The following is a 13,867-nucleotide window of genomic DNA, read 5'->3' as shown; positions in this document are numbered from 1 at the left end:
AGTTGTCGATGATTGGCTGAGGGAGAGGCATTTACTTGATTCAAGGAAAGGCATATAGGAGATCTCCAGTGATGGTGAGAGGTCCAAGGAACTCACAAAAACTTCCAAAGAGAAAGAATCCGATTTCAAACCTGCCACAGTTAGAGGGTCACTAAGGCCATGCTCACTGCAGTCGTTAAGACTGTTCCCGCCTCTTACGCTCTTCTCTCTGTCCCCCTTCAACCATGATGGGTCAGAAGCTACAGCTGGTGCGGGGGCGACTGGTAGAGTGAGAAGAGAAGTCAAGGACACTCGCCTTTCCCAGTGCAGGCGGAGAGCTGGAAGCAGACCTGAGCTGTGCGGGCAGGGGGAGCAGCTTTCATTTTAAATGGAGTTTGCTTATTAAAATTTTCACTGTGTGTTTTTAAAAATTTTCGTGTGTTTGTATGTGTGATTGTGTGACCAGAATTGATCCAATGGCTTTTCATTACTGAAGAATGATGAGAAAATTCATGGACGTTGACCTAGATTTCATCCAGGGCCAGGAGGAGAACAGCCACATAAAATGGTTTTGAAGGAGCAGTGGGAAACAAAATAAAGTTGCAAAATTATAAAAATCACCCCTTACGATGTCTGCTTGTTCATAAAACTATGTGTCGACATCGCACAGATTCATGAGAACAGGGCCACGTAAAGCCAGCATTACAAGGCTGTGATGAATAAAATCCAAGTAAGACTTTGAAGTAAGCGCCTTGTTACTAGCTAGCTGTGATGCCAAGGGAGCATCGGGGAACCTTAGCTCCCTGATCTCCAGGATTGTCAGCTGTCTTAGGAGTGTTGTGAGAATTAAATGAAATAACACCCAGAGCAGGCACCACAAATGACAACTATTTTTTTTTCCTTGATACCCATAGGGTTCAGAGATTGTGGGGGAATTGTCTCTGGACAGACTTAACACAGAGTCTTCAAAGCTTGTCTCAAAGGCTTGTGCATGAACATGAGCACACACGTGTACACACACACACTCACACACAAATAGACAAGAGTTTGGCTTCTCTTGTTCTAAATTCCCAGAGTGGGAAATGGCCTAACTTTTAGACAACTTGAAAAATAATTATTGACCTTGAAATATAAAAATTACAAAATCCAAATTAATAAATGTCTAATTAAATATCTAAAAATACACCACTATGTCAACTACTTGGCAGCAACTCAGGTTTTTGTTATATAAAAGTCAGTCTTTTTTTTTTCTTTTTGGCTGAGGAAGATTCCCTGAGCTAACATCCACTGTCATTCTTCCTCTTTCTGTACGTGAGCTGCCACCACAGCACGGCCACTGACAGATGCGTGGTGTAGGTCCATGCCTGGGAACTGAACCCAGGCTACTGAAGTGGAGCACGCCAAACTTCACCACAAGCCCACCGGGACTGGTCCTAAAATTCATTCTTAACATGGGTAAATTTTGATAGAGTGGGGGTGGGGCACATGAAATGAGACCACCTCAGGCCCTCTTGCAGTAGGAAGTTCTCCCTTCACCTCTGCCTCCACACTTGCGAGCAATTCCCCACCTTGTGCTTGACAGACCAACGAAGAAGGAGGTGAGGATGACTTTTAGTGATGGACTTAACTTCTGGGAAACACAATCCTGACCCTAACTTGTTGAATCCTTAGGGACTATGGATTTCTGCGGCACGTGGCCTTCGCAGGACCAGCTTCTGACGGTTGAATTGGACTAAACTACAAGGTTGGTACCCAATTCATAGAATGATGTATCCAATGGCAAAAGAAGAGAATGTAAACCAACAGCAGATTCCAAACACTGGAACCGTTCTCTGCAGACACATATAATATTCTTGCTGTAATAAGTGTCCTTTTGGTTAAGAGGATTAATCTCGTTTATGTGATAAATGGTCAAGACTTGTTGCTTTTACTTTTGCAAACCCATAAGAGGAACAGTGACTCATGGTGTCCAGAGGGGCAGGACAGTCAAATGATGCATTATACCTAATCTCACATTATCTGGGCCATGAACATACACAGCCAGGAACAGGAAGTATGCCCCACATGTCACCGACAGCTGTCATCTTCACCTCTAGGTCTGTGGATCTGGCCTGTGTATCATTTGTAGGAGGGCCAGCTGTGTGGCCTGCAAACTGAAGGATCTCAGGATTGTTATCTGATATTACAGCCCACAGCCTCCTTCTAAAACACCCATGTGGCACTGATGGATGGCACTTTAAATTTTCCTCCTCTTCATTCATCTCACTTCTTGCCTGAACTGACAATAGGCATCCCATGGCCATCCTAATGTGTGTTCCCCTCTGCCATCTGCCATGCCCAGAGGGAATGCTCTAGGGACATCTGACTTTGGGGACAGGACAGAACATCAGTGGGACATCAGGTGTGAGCCAACAGGCTTTTTATTGCTGCTTTAACTTGTGACCTTCCTTCTTTCTTGGCCCACCTGGTTCTCAGTGTGTCTAAGCAGGTTGGAAGATACTTGTCAAACAGAATGGTTAAGTTGGCTCTCTCTGTCTGGATTTCCCTCCTGTCAATCCAGCTGCTCACCGGAGGATTCCATCCCAGGTCTGCTGGGTTGATGTACAGGATCCCTGGAGCACAGAGAATACTGTTGAGTGAATTTTCCATAGATGTCAGTATATTCTTCACCCCAAAGAGCTATTTTCTCTGTTTAGAAAATGTATAGAAAACTGGACTTAGAAAGAACAGAGATCTGGCTGAGGTCTGAGAGGGCAAATGGGTTTGCTATTGGGATCCACTGTGATGGACTGATAATAGCCGATGGAAAGCAGTGTTGAAAAGGATCGTAAGGTCAAGTCCAGGCTCAGGAGGAAAGAAGGCTGTGATTGATTAGCAATAGTTATCATAGTATGCAAGTGTGTAGCAGGTTGAAATGTGGCCCCCAAAAGGAAATGTCCACGTCCTAACCCCTGGAACCTGTGAATGCGAGCTTATTTAGAAAAAGGGGCTTCGCATTTATTATCAAGTTGACTATCTTGAGATGAGATCATCCTGGGTTATCTGGGTGGGGCACTTACAAGTGTCCTTACAAGAGACAGAAAAGGAAAGACACACAGAGAAGAAGGCCATGTGAAGATGGAGGTAGAGATTGGAGTCACAGGCCACAAGCCAAGGAACACCAAAGCTGGAAGATGGAAGGGACGATTCTTTCCTAGAGCCTTCAGAGGGAGCACAGCTGGTCTGACACCTTCATTTCAGATGTCTGACTTCTGGAACTGTGAAAGAATAAATTGCTGTTGTTTTAAAAGCCAAGTTCATGGTGATTTGTTAGAGTAGCCCTAGGAAACAGATACAGAGTAAGAGAGACCAGTCTCCTGGCCCGTGTTCCCAGTCTCAGCACAGATCCTTGAAAGAGGATCTGATACTGTGGAGGAGAACAAACACATTCTGTTCATCCTCTAGTCTCTGCTGATCAATTTGCCCAGTGGAGACAGAAGAAAGCTAAGGTATAAAGTTGCTATTTTCCACCAGGATGTAGTGAGAAATTGCAATGCTTGGTCATCTCCATTAACATGGAGGCTAGAGCTGGCCTACACGCAGCCTAATTCGAGGCCCTTCTATGCAGAGGGATAGAAGTGTCCAGCCCAGGGGCCATTTCTCTTCCCATTACCGTAACATTTCTGAATTAAGAAAATCACATGGCTCTGGCCTTAGAGCACTTGCTCAGCCCCTCAGAGGTGGATTAGGGCTGAGTTTAGGCCAGAGTTTTGGATGATCGATGTTCGACTCCTGTTTGGAGCTTCTTTCTGAGCCAGCAACATCCTATCTAATGCTAAAGGCATCTGTTGCTTTCTTTTCTTGGGCCATACCTGCTCTGGAGACAGTTGCCGGTGTGGCTGTGCGCAGGTGGCTGATCTCAAAGAGGAGCCTCATCGTGGGATTCAGAGGGATCCTCTCATTGCTCGAGAGGGTCAGCACCTGGAAACAACAGAGGGGGACGCCAGGTGGTACAGAGCTGGGCACGTGGCCAGCTGGGGGGGGATTTGTTTGATTACTGCTGCGAGGGATTATGGATGATTATTTTCTTATTTATGATTGTAAGTATTTTCTAATGGTCTACACCAATCCTCTCTTCCTCCTCTTGTACTCCCCCTCCCCCATCCCTGTGCGTGTGTGTACTGCATCAGCAAACAAGTTATCTAAAAAGTTTCAATTGATGTCAATGATTTGACTAAACTAGACCATATTGGAATAGTAGGATTACTAAAGGAAAAAAGCAGAGGCTTCATATTACTACTGTTTCTTTTAAAGCAGTCCCTCTGGGAGAGCATACATTTATTCTAACGATCCTGTAACTGTGGAAATCATCGTAAAACTTCTAATCTGGATGTGCTTTCTGAACAAGTTCAGGAGCAGCTACCAGCTTAACAGCCATTTTATTGGCATTCATTTAGTTTTTGTTGTTTATGAAAAATAATATACTGTCACTCAATGGATAAAGATTCACTACCATTCAGGATGCCTGACGGGCTCAGGATATTGCTGATCCTCAATTTCCTTATTTATAGAATAGGAAAAAATTAAAAGATTTGAATACATGATTTAGGATTCCTTTCAGCTCTAAATATTAAATTAATCTACATGCAGAAGATTCTGAACAAAGTTAAAACTATGCTAAAAACAGCATAAACAATGCAGTGCTATTGAAGTAAGCGAAAGTTGCTTGTTCGGATGAATCTGAGATGTCTGTTAAAGACGCAGGCAATAAATACAACTAGGATCTTGAAGAGAGATCTGAACCCCCATTTTCAGTGGAGCGTTATTTACTATAACCAAGACATGGAAACAACCTAAGTGTCTGTCAATGGATGATTAGATAAAGAAAATGTGGTATGTCTAGATAACAGAATATTATTCCGCCATAAAAAAGAAGGAAATCCTGCTATGGATGGACTTGGAGAGCATTATGTTAAGTGAAATAAGCCAGACAGAGACAGAAAAATATTGTAAGATCTCCCCAACATGTGAAATCTAAAAAAGCTAAACTCATAGAAAGAGAGAGCAGATTGGTGGTTGCCAGGGAGGGGGGAGTGGGAAGTGGGGAGGAAATGGGTGAAGGTGGTCAAAGGGTACAAACTTCTACTTATAAGATGAGTTATTCTGGGGATTTAACGTACAGCAGGGTGACTGTAGTTAACAATACCATATTGTATATGTGAAAGTTGCTAACAGAGTAGACCTTAAAAGTTCTCACAACACATAAAAAAAGGTAATTATGTGAGGTGATGGGTGTTAACCAACCTTATTGTGGTAATCATTTCACAATATACATGTATTTCAGATTGCCACACTGTACACCTTAAACTTACATAATGTTGTGTGTCAATTATTTCTCAATAAAGCTGGAAAAAAATTTAAAAATAAAGACATTAGTAATGATTCCTTACTTGGGGCCAGCTCTTGTGTAGAGTGGAGATTTCCAAACGTGCCTGCCACGCTGGGGGACTGGTTTCATAGACGATTAGGGATGATGTAGGGATTTCCCTTCCCCCTTGATACCTTGTTATCATCCATGACAGTGTTGAGAGATTCAATCCACATTGGATCTATGTCACCATCCAGTAAAATCCACTTGGGCCCGTCATGAGTGATGTTGGCAAGCTCCCGCATGATGGAAGAGAACAATCCTAAAAGGAACCACGGATATCTTATTTTCCATTTCACCGTCAATCTTCTGTCTCTTAACGCAGCCTTTGTCTGTTAGCTACCACACTCGGAAGGAGGTATAAATAAAAAAGGCAGGTCAGAAGTGGCTTTGTAGCCTGCTCTACCAAAAACCTGACGATGTCCAAGGGGCCAGTCTCTCCGAGCTTCAGTCTGACTTTTTCTAAGGACAACAGTAGCAAACTCTGTTAGTACTAAGCTTCTTAAGTGACAAGGGACCCAGTGAATCATTTCAACAGGGAACTGTGACACGATGGAATTACATAAAACCTTTTAGCTAAGGTTTTCATTCTTTGTCCCTGCAGCCCGGGTAAATCTTGTCAAACGCAGGCTTTGAGAGAAGGCACGGAATGATTCTAATTGGCATTACAAAAAGGAATTTATATCTTAATTTGGATAGAATTTATTTTTATGATACTAAGCTTTCCTCATCAATAATATGGCATGTCTTTTCATTTATTCAAATATTGTTTTATGTTCCTTAATAAATTTTTGCAGCGTTTTCACTGCATCTCTTTGGCTGGATGTATTCCTAAACATTTCATAGTTTTTATTGCTACTGTGAATGAGATTTATTTTCTGTATTTCCATTTTTAGTTAATTCTAGTGATTTTTCAATAATGTCTCAAGTTTTCTAGGTATAAAGTTCTATAATCAGCAAAATAATTTTTCTCCTTCCCTCCAATTTATACCATGTATTCCATTTTCTTGTCTTGCTGCATTTTCTAGAACCCTACCAAGCAACACTGACTAATAATGTTAATAATAGGTCTCCCTGACTTATTCCTGATTTTAATGGAGGTGGCTTTAGTTTCTCATCACTCAGAATGACTTCTTTTTCCTTTTGGCTTTATGTAACGAGTATTCATTATATTTAAGAGATTTTCTTCTACTCCTATTTTACTTAGAGTTTTTTTTTACTAGGAATGGCTACTGAGTTTTTAGTATCTATTCATTGAGCAAGTGATTTTCTACTTAAAGTTGTCAAATCCTTCATTTTAATACTTAAAAAGTAATTGATCTATCCGTACATTCCTGGAGTAGATTCTACTTAGTCAAAGTGTATTATTCTTTTGAGACACTGTTGGATTTTATTTACTGATATTTTATTCAGAAATTCTGAATCCATATTAATAAATGAAATTGGGGTATTGTTTTTGGTTCTACATAAAGGTTATCAAGATTATTCTGGCTTCATAAAATTATTTGAGAGGTGTCCTTTTTTGATTTTTTGGAATTATCTTTTTTTGTTCTCCTATGATTTTTAAATTTTCCTTTTCATTAGTTTACCCCTTTTCTACTTCTTATTAAGTTTTGTTAATATGTTTTGCTAGAGGACTATCTGTTTCCTCTAGTTTTTCAAATATATGTCATCTAATTAAATGTTCTCTTCTATTTTAATTGTCTATATCTACTATCATATATTCTTTCTAATTCCTAATCTTATATATTTTTACTCTTCCCCTTCCCCATTAATGATGCTCACAGTGGACTTATTGGTCTTTATAAGGAGAATATTTATATTTATTTAACATTCCTATGATTTTCTTTTGCTCCTTCCCACTAATTTCAGCTTTTATCTTTATTAGTTTCTTCTTCCCAATTTCCTTCAGGTTTAGTTTATTACTCTAATTTCTAAGGATGAATACGGACTACCTTTATTTCTAACCTACTTTCTGTAATAAAGAGTGTTTAGAGTTTTCCTTATAGACTTCAGTTGTGTCCCATAGGTTTTTGTATGAAGTGTTCTTCTTCATATTTCTTCCCAGAGGGGTTGCAATTTAATTTTTTCCTTAATCCAGGGGTTAAGTGAGCAATTCTTGATTTGCAAGTGTAAAATTATTTTCCGTCATTTTCCTACTATTTGATTTTAATTCTATTGGATTATTATCAGAGAATGTGGCCTGTAAATTGATACTTTTGAATTCATCGTGGCTTCTTCTGTAGCCAACTAAATTTTTAATTTTTGGAAACGTCCCATGAACAAGCCAAGAAGGAATATTTTCTCTTTATAAGATGCAAAGTTCTACAGTCATGTGTTACATTGACGTTGATGATGTATTTCCCAGGTCCTCTAATATCTATACTTATTTTTCTCACTATGGGACCTGTCTAATTTTGAAAAAGGTGTATTATTATAACTCACTATATTTCTATTTTTATCAAGTTCTTCTAAAAAATTTTAAAAGGCTATATTCCATTTACTTGGAAGCTCTCTTGTTTAGTGAATACAGATTTATGATTATTATATCTCCTTTGTCAACTTCTCCAAATTTCGTGTATATATTTAATAAAACTTTAATTAAAATTCCAAGAGAGTTTGAAGTTTTAATTATATTGTGTGAAATTAAATTTAATATGGAATAAGAAGTGCCTGAGACTAGCCAAGAAAATGACAAAAGAATATTGAGGAAGGACCTACCCCATCAGATATTAAAATACATTATAAAATGATTGTAAGCAAAATAAAATGACACCAGTATTGGATGTGATAAATAGAACAAACTAGAAAACCCAGAATCAGATCTCAGTATATGTGACAAGCTGGTGTTTAAATCAGAGGGAAAGGACGGTTTACATAATAAATGGCGCTGGCACATTCAATTATCCATCTGGGAGGAAATAAAGTTGATTCTCTACCTTACTTCATATTAAGCCGAAAAATAAATTTCATACGGATAAAAAATTTACCATGGCATGGTAAACGTGCCATGAAGTGTCTATAACAAACGGTAGACAGGGAAAAACCATTAGCGATGCATATAACAGACAAAGAGTTAACATCTTTGATATATAAAGAATTCTTACAAACTGTTAAGAAAATAATAAGGGGAAATAAAATCACAAAAGAGCCAAGTCTTAAGACCAATAAGAAGGAAAAGATGCTAAGCCTCATTAATTGTCAGTGAAATAAAAATTAGAGAGGCTGCTCCTTAGATCTCCTTGTTCCAGGCCTCTGACGAAGGCCCTAAATTAGAGGAATCCAGGCAGCTTGACCCCAATGTAATCAGCCTTTGAAACATTAGGAGGGAGATGAGATTTCCTCATTCCAGAAGCCACAGAAGTTTTAGACGAGGTCCTATCAGCTCATAGAAAGTTTTCTGTATTTTCTTTTCTGCTCTCTCCTAGTGACAGGAGACCCTTTCCAACCTGCACCTGTGATTTTTAAATCTTTGATGGTGACTCTGAGGTCTGTAGTTAGTGAACGCAGGTTTGGGACCCTTTGAATAGCTGTAGAGGGGCCCATGGCTCTAGGGCCCTCCTGAGATGAGTGATGTCTTCAGCATCACCAGGACTGGCCCAGGCACCGTCTTCTGTAGCAGCTTCTCCACTACTCCTGGGACAGTGCTCACAGGGAGAGGTGCCCTCCATGGAATGCTAGACTGCACCACTCCTTTGGGAATGAGCTGTGTGCTTCCCTACCCTCCCCATGCCTTAAACCCACTGCCAGGCAGGGTAGAGACTCCATGATTTGTGCTCCAGAACCACTAAACTATGGCTGAATGCCTGCTTTGCTTTACCCTCATCAAGTGCCCTCTGTCAAGGGGCAACTGGAAGAGGTCTCCAAGGAAAGAGAACATCTGAAGGCTGAGGTTCCCTTCTAAGCTGACATCGGTTTCTTCCTTTCTTTGATTCTTTTCACCTCCTTCTCCCATCCCAAATAGATGAAGCCAGTGTTCTCTCCTCTGCAGTTCACCCCCCTACAGTCAAGCCTGCCCAAGGGGCTCTGAGAATGCGGGACATCCTAGGGGTATCCCACGCTCACCGTCCTTCCATTCTCGTGTGGCTGGATTGATGATGCCAAAGAGTTCATCGTTTGTGACTGCTTTGGGGTTGAGGTCAGTCCAGACAGGGCGGCGTTTCATGACCTGATAGGTCTTGTGCAAGGACCTCAGCACCTGAGACTTGCCGGTACCAGCACTGCCCACCACGAACACAGAGTGCCGCACCGCCAGAAGCTCCTCCAGCTGGACCACCTGGGGAGACAAAATTCAGCAGAGAGACCAACCTGTTGCTTATCTACATCCCAACTGCTCTTTGGAGAGACAAGCTGGCGTCTGAAGTGAGACCTGGTGTCAACAGAGGAAGGGTTATTCACCTCAAGATGTGATGGCGTCCTAAGTGTAGGGGCAACATGATCCATTTATTCACTTATTCATCATTCAGGGGTATAATTATTAGTTACCAACTGAGTGCTAGAGAGTATACCAATTGAGGGGGATCCAGAGATGACTCTTCTGCCCTCCACGATCTCATAGTCTGATGGAGAAGCAAGTCAAGTTGAAAATTATTATAAAGTAAGGTGATAAGTGCTATAGTCAAGGTATTCGTAAAGTGCTATGGGAACAGATGGGGGGGAAACAATTGATTTTGTAAAGACAAAGGGAACAAGAACGGCTTCACAGAGGAGCAGGCATTTGAACTGGGGCTTCAGGGATGAGTAGGAGTTTGCTTAGAAGAAGAACAGGAAGGATATTCCAGGCAGACGTAACAGCAGAAAAGAGGCCTGTGGTGTGACAGAGTATTATGTGGTTGGCCTGATGGTTTGATGAGGCTAAAGTCAAAGAGTCCCTTGGGGACAATGATGGCATTGAAGGTCTCGTCACTCTTGTTCTAGCTTGCCTCCAGGCTCACCTTGTCACCCTGTTGTAGGAGTACACTTACTGGAATGAAAATCTGATCATGTCACTGCTATCACTCTGTCCCTTCAGTGGTTCTCCACAGCTTTTGGTGATGAAATCCCAAATCCTTACACTGGTTTACAAGACCCTTTTTCAGTCTGATCCAAACACGCCTCCATCTTATCTCTCATCCTCCAACATGCACATTCCAGGTAGACAATTACTTGGAGTTCTTTAATGATGCTCTTTCCCCTGTCTATGCTTTCAACATACTGTGCCTTGTGTTCAGAAGTTATTCTTTTCCTCCCTTCCTCAGCAGGCCCTATGCATCCCTTAGTCTGGGGTAGGTGCCCCATACCTACATCCTACCTCTTAGTCCTTATCAATATGGCAATGGTTACTTTTCTGTCTTCCTCTTAGATTATCAGCTCTTGAAGGCAGCAGGACTGGGCTTCTGATCACTCATTGCCAGTGTCTAGCAGAGAATCTGGCATATACCAAGTGCTGAACAAATATTTGCTGAAAATATGAAGGATGATTGGGAAGGTTGGATGGGCCCTATCATGAAAGGCCTTGTACGTCATGAGCTACAACATGTGAACTTAATTGTAGATCAGATTTCTTCATATTTTGTGCTGTAAAATCCTTGATAGCAGAGGGATGTGAACTGAAGAGGAAATGCGCTGAAATATTGACAGGGTAGTGGCATAATGAAAGTTTTTTCCCCATATATTTTATTTATTCTACATTTTTTAAAATGATAAATAATAATTCCTATATTTTAAAAAATTTAAGTGACACGGGTATTAAAAAAAATTCTAGACTCATACAACCATGGAATCAGAAGGACAGGGGTACTGTGAAGCTCATTATGAAGGTAGCAGATAAATGACTGTTTGGGGAGCAAGATCGTTAGCTTCCATTGTGGTAGGATAAATTATTGATATTAATTTAAGTTTTGTTTTCCACAGTATCAATATTTTCCTCTTCTCTATCCCAAGCCATTGCTGTTTCTCTGATTCAGAATCCAAAAGCACCCAGAGGAGAGTCTCAATCCTGGCTCTTGTTCTGTTCTTCTGGGCCTTAATGCAGGATCTTCCCAGATAAGGATGAGGAGAGTGGTTGGGAAGGGTCTCCGAGGGGCTGACATCTAAGCCAATATATGAATGAAGACGAGTCAGCCCTGTGAGGACCAGTGGGAAGCGCATTCCAGGTAGAGTGGCAATGAGTGCAAAACCCTTACATCCGGCAGCAAGTTTGGAGGGCTCGAAGAACAGGAAAAAAGGGGAGAGTGCTATCAGATGAGATAAAAAGAGGTAAGCAGGGGTTAGATATGCAGGATTGGTAGCTGGAATTTTATTCTAATAGAGGAAGTTTTTGGAGGATGTTAGGCATGAAATTGACCTGAGATCACTGCATTAAAAAAAATGGAGGAGGAGGAGGAGGGGGAGGGAACAGAAGAGGTGGTGGCGGTGGTGCTCTGGCCATTGAATGGAGACTGTATTATATGCCTAGATCTTTTGTTTTTTTCATGAACAACTGATTCCCTGATACTGGAAAGACTTAAAATTGCTTTCCACTTCCATCAACTTCCTTTTATTTGTTTCAACAGCTTTATGGAGATATAATTTATATACCATGAAATTCACCTTTTTAAAGTGTACAATCCAATGGTTTTTAGCATATGCACAGAACTGTACAACCATCACCACTATCAAATTTTAGAACATTTCATCACCCCAAAAGGAAAAACCATACCCATTAGCAGTCCGTATATATCCCCCAACCCGTACTTCAGCCTATGTTACCCTGATAGACATTCTGACTCTATAGATTTGCCTATTTTGGACATTTCACATAAATAGATTCATGAAATATGTGGTATTTTGTGACTTACTTCTTTTGCTTATGATGTTTCCAGGGCTCATCCATGCTGTAACATGTACCAGTTCTTCAATACTCTTTATAGCTGAATAAAATTCCATTGTATAGGTATACCACATTTGTTTATCTGTTTCTACTCTCTGACTGTTATGAATCCATTAACTTTTGACAGTATCTTTTGTAAGATAAATATATGAGTATCCCCACCCTTCCTTCTGTCTTTCCTTTTTCTGTGTATCTCCTATCTTCTTTCAGATACATTATACTTTTACATTGCCATGTTTGATAGTATTTACATTCTGTTCTATATTTATATTCAGAAATTTTCTATTTTCCATGATTCTAAGAGTTGGAGACCAATAGTGGCTTACATTTTTATGATTGTAGATATTTTTCACTACAGAAGAAAGTAGTTACCTGGAATATATTGTGTTCTCTATGGGCCTGGTGTCGTGACTTGCAGAGGATATTCTAAGCACCAATCCAAGGTCAAATGGACACTCTTTTCTTACACTCCATAACTGATCAATATCAGGTCATATTTACTTAAAAAAAAATTTAGACCATGATTTCTTTCTCTTGATGTTTTTAATTGCTTTCTGTTCTCTTTGTTAAGAGAAAGGACATAAGCCTTAGTTCCCATAACTTAGAAGTTGAACAAAACATATCAGAACTTTCATCTTGTTAATCTGTTCTGGCTTTGAATATCTCCAGTTTTGAAGTCCTTTTTCTTGGAGACCACAGACTTCCTGCTCTAATAGGAATTGATTGCTTTCTAGGTCTACCGACAGCTAAGCTATCATTCCAGGATTCTGTTTTGATTCCCGATTTTTTTGAATCTCATGACATTTTTACTGCTTTTCATCCTCATTTTGCTGCAGTATGTCCTTAAGTAACTTATTCAAACAGGTTGCATACAAAGGAAAACTTATGACTCTTTGAAAATATCTTGATAATTTGGTTGGTATAGAATTCTAATCCTGAAATAATTTCCCCTCAGAACTTTGAAGCAATGGTTTTCTTGTCCTCTAGTACCCAATGTTGCTAAGGAGAAGTTCAGATGTCATCCTGAATTTCATCCCTTCCCTGGGTCACCTGTATTACCATGCCACTCTGTCACCCAACCAGGAAACTTTAATTTTTTTCTCGTCTTTTAAATTCTGAAATTGCATATGATATGTCTTTGTATAAGTCCATTTAAATCCACCCCATTCAGTACCGACTGAGCCCATCCAATCTGGACACGTGTCTTCAGCTCTAGCAAGTTCCCTCTGTTCTTTCTTTCTAGAATCTCCATTGGCATCATGCTAGATTGATCCTCTATAAGTCATCTTGCCTCTTGTGCTTTCTATCTCTTTGTGTGTGAGTGTGTATCATATATATTATATTTTATTATACACATACATGCATATATTTTCATCCTAGAAGATTTCCTTGACTTTATTTTCCAATCCTCTCACTGAATTTTGTGTCATCAATGATACAATTATTTATTCCAAAAGGTTTTCTACAATTCTCTAAGAGTTCTTTCTTCCGTCTGCTGGATGGGTGGGTCTCTTTCCAGGGTGGGAGGATGGAGCGGCAGCTCTGTGCACATGGTCAGATCTCCGCCTTTTCTTTGTCCTTTCACTTGTGGGCAAGTGAGCAGACGGTTGGCCTTCAGGGGCCCCAAACAG

The 13,867-nt window shown here is 40.3% G+C and overlaps 1 protein-coding gene across 12 annotated transcripts in view; it reads right to left on the bottom strand.

The window, feature by feature from the left end:
- The window catches only part of DNAH9 (dynein axonemal heavy chain 9), a 319,325-nt gene that overhangs the window by 177,568 nt on the left and 127,890 nt on the right, over positions 1-13,867 (bottom strand). For 11 of the 12 annotated variants that reach the window (XR_011423085.1, XR_011423083.1, XR_011423082.1 and 8 more), the window contains 4 exons: positions 9,452-9,662; positions 5,521-5,648; positions 3,831-3,939; positions 2,444-2,591 (listed from right to left, as the gene is read on the bottom strand). Coding sequence is in view for 8 of the 12 variants with exons in the window: in XM_070226565.1 (XP_070082666.1) it covers positions 2,444-2,591; positions 3,831-3,939; positions 5,521-5,648; positions 9,452-9,662 (596 nt within the window). In the remaining 4 variants the exon portion in view is untranslated. Of the gene's footprint in view, positions 1-2,443; positions 2,592-3,830; positions 3,940-5,408; positions 5,649-9,451; positions 9,663-13,867 lie in introns of those variants that run through there. The other variant, XM_070226568.1, reaches the window with a different exon arrangement.

This window comes from Equus caballus, chromosome 11, assembly GCF_041296265.1.
Source record: "Equus caballus isolate H_3958 breed thoroughbred chromosome 11, TB-T2T, whole genome shotgun sequence".
In the NCBI taxonomy this organism is placed as follows: Eukaryota; Metazoa; Chordata; class Mammalia; order Perissodactyla; family Equidae; genus Equus; species Equus caballus.
This window is presented reverse-complemented; position numbering and strand designations above follow the sequence as displayed.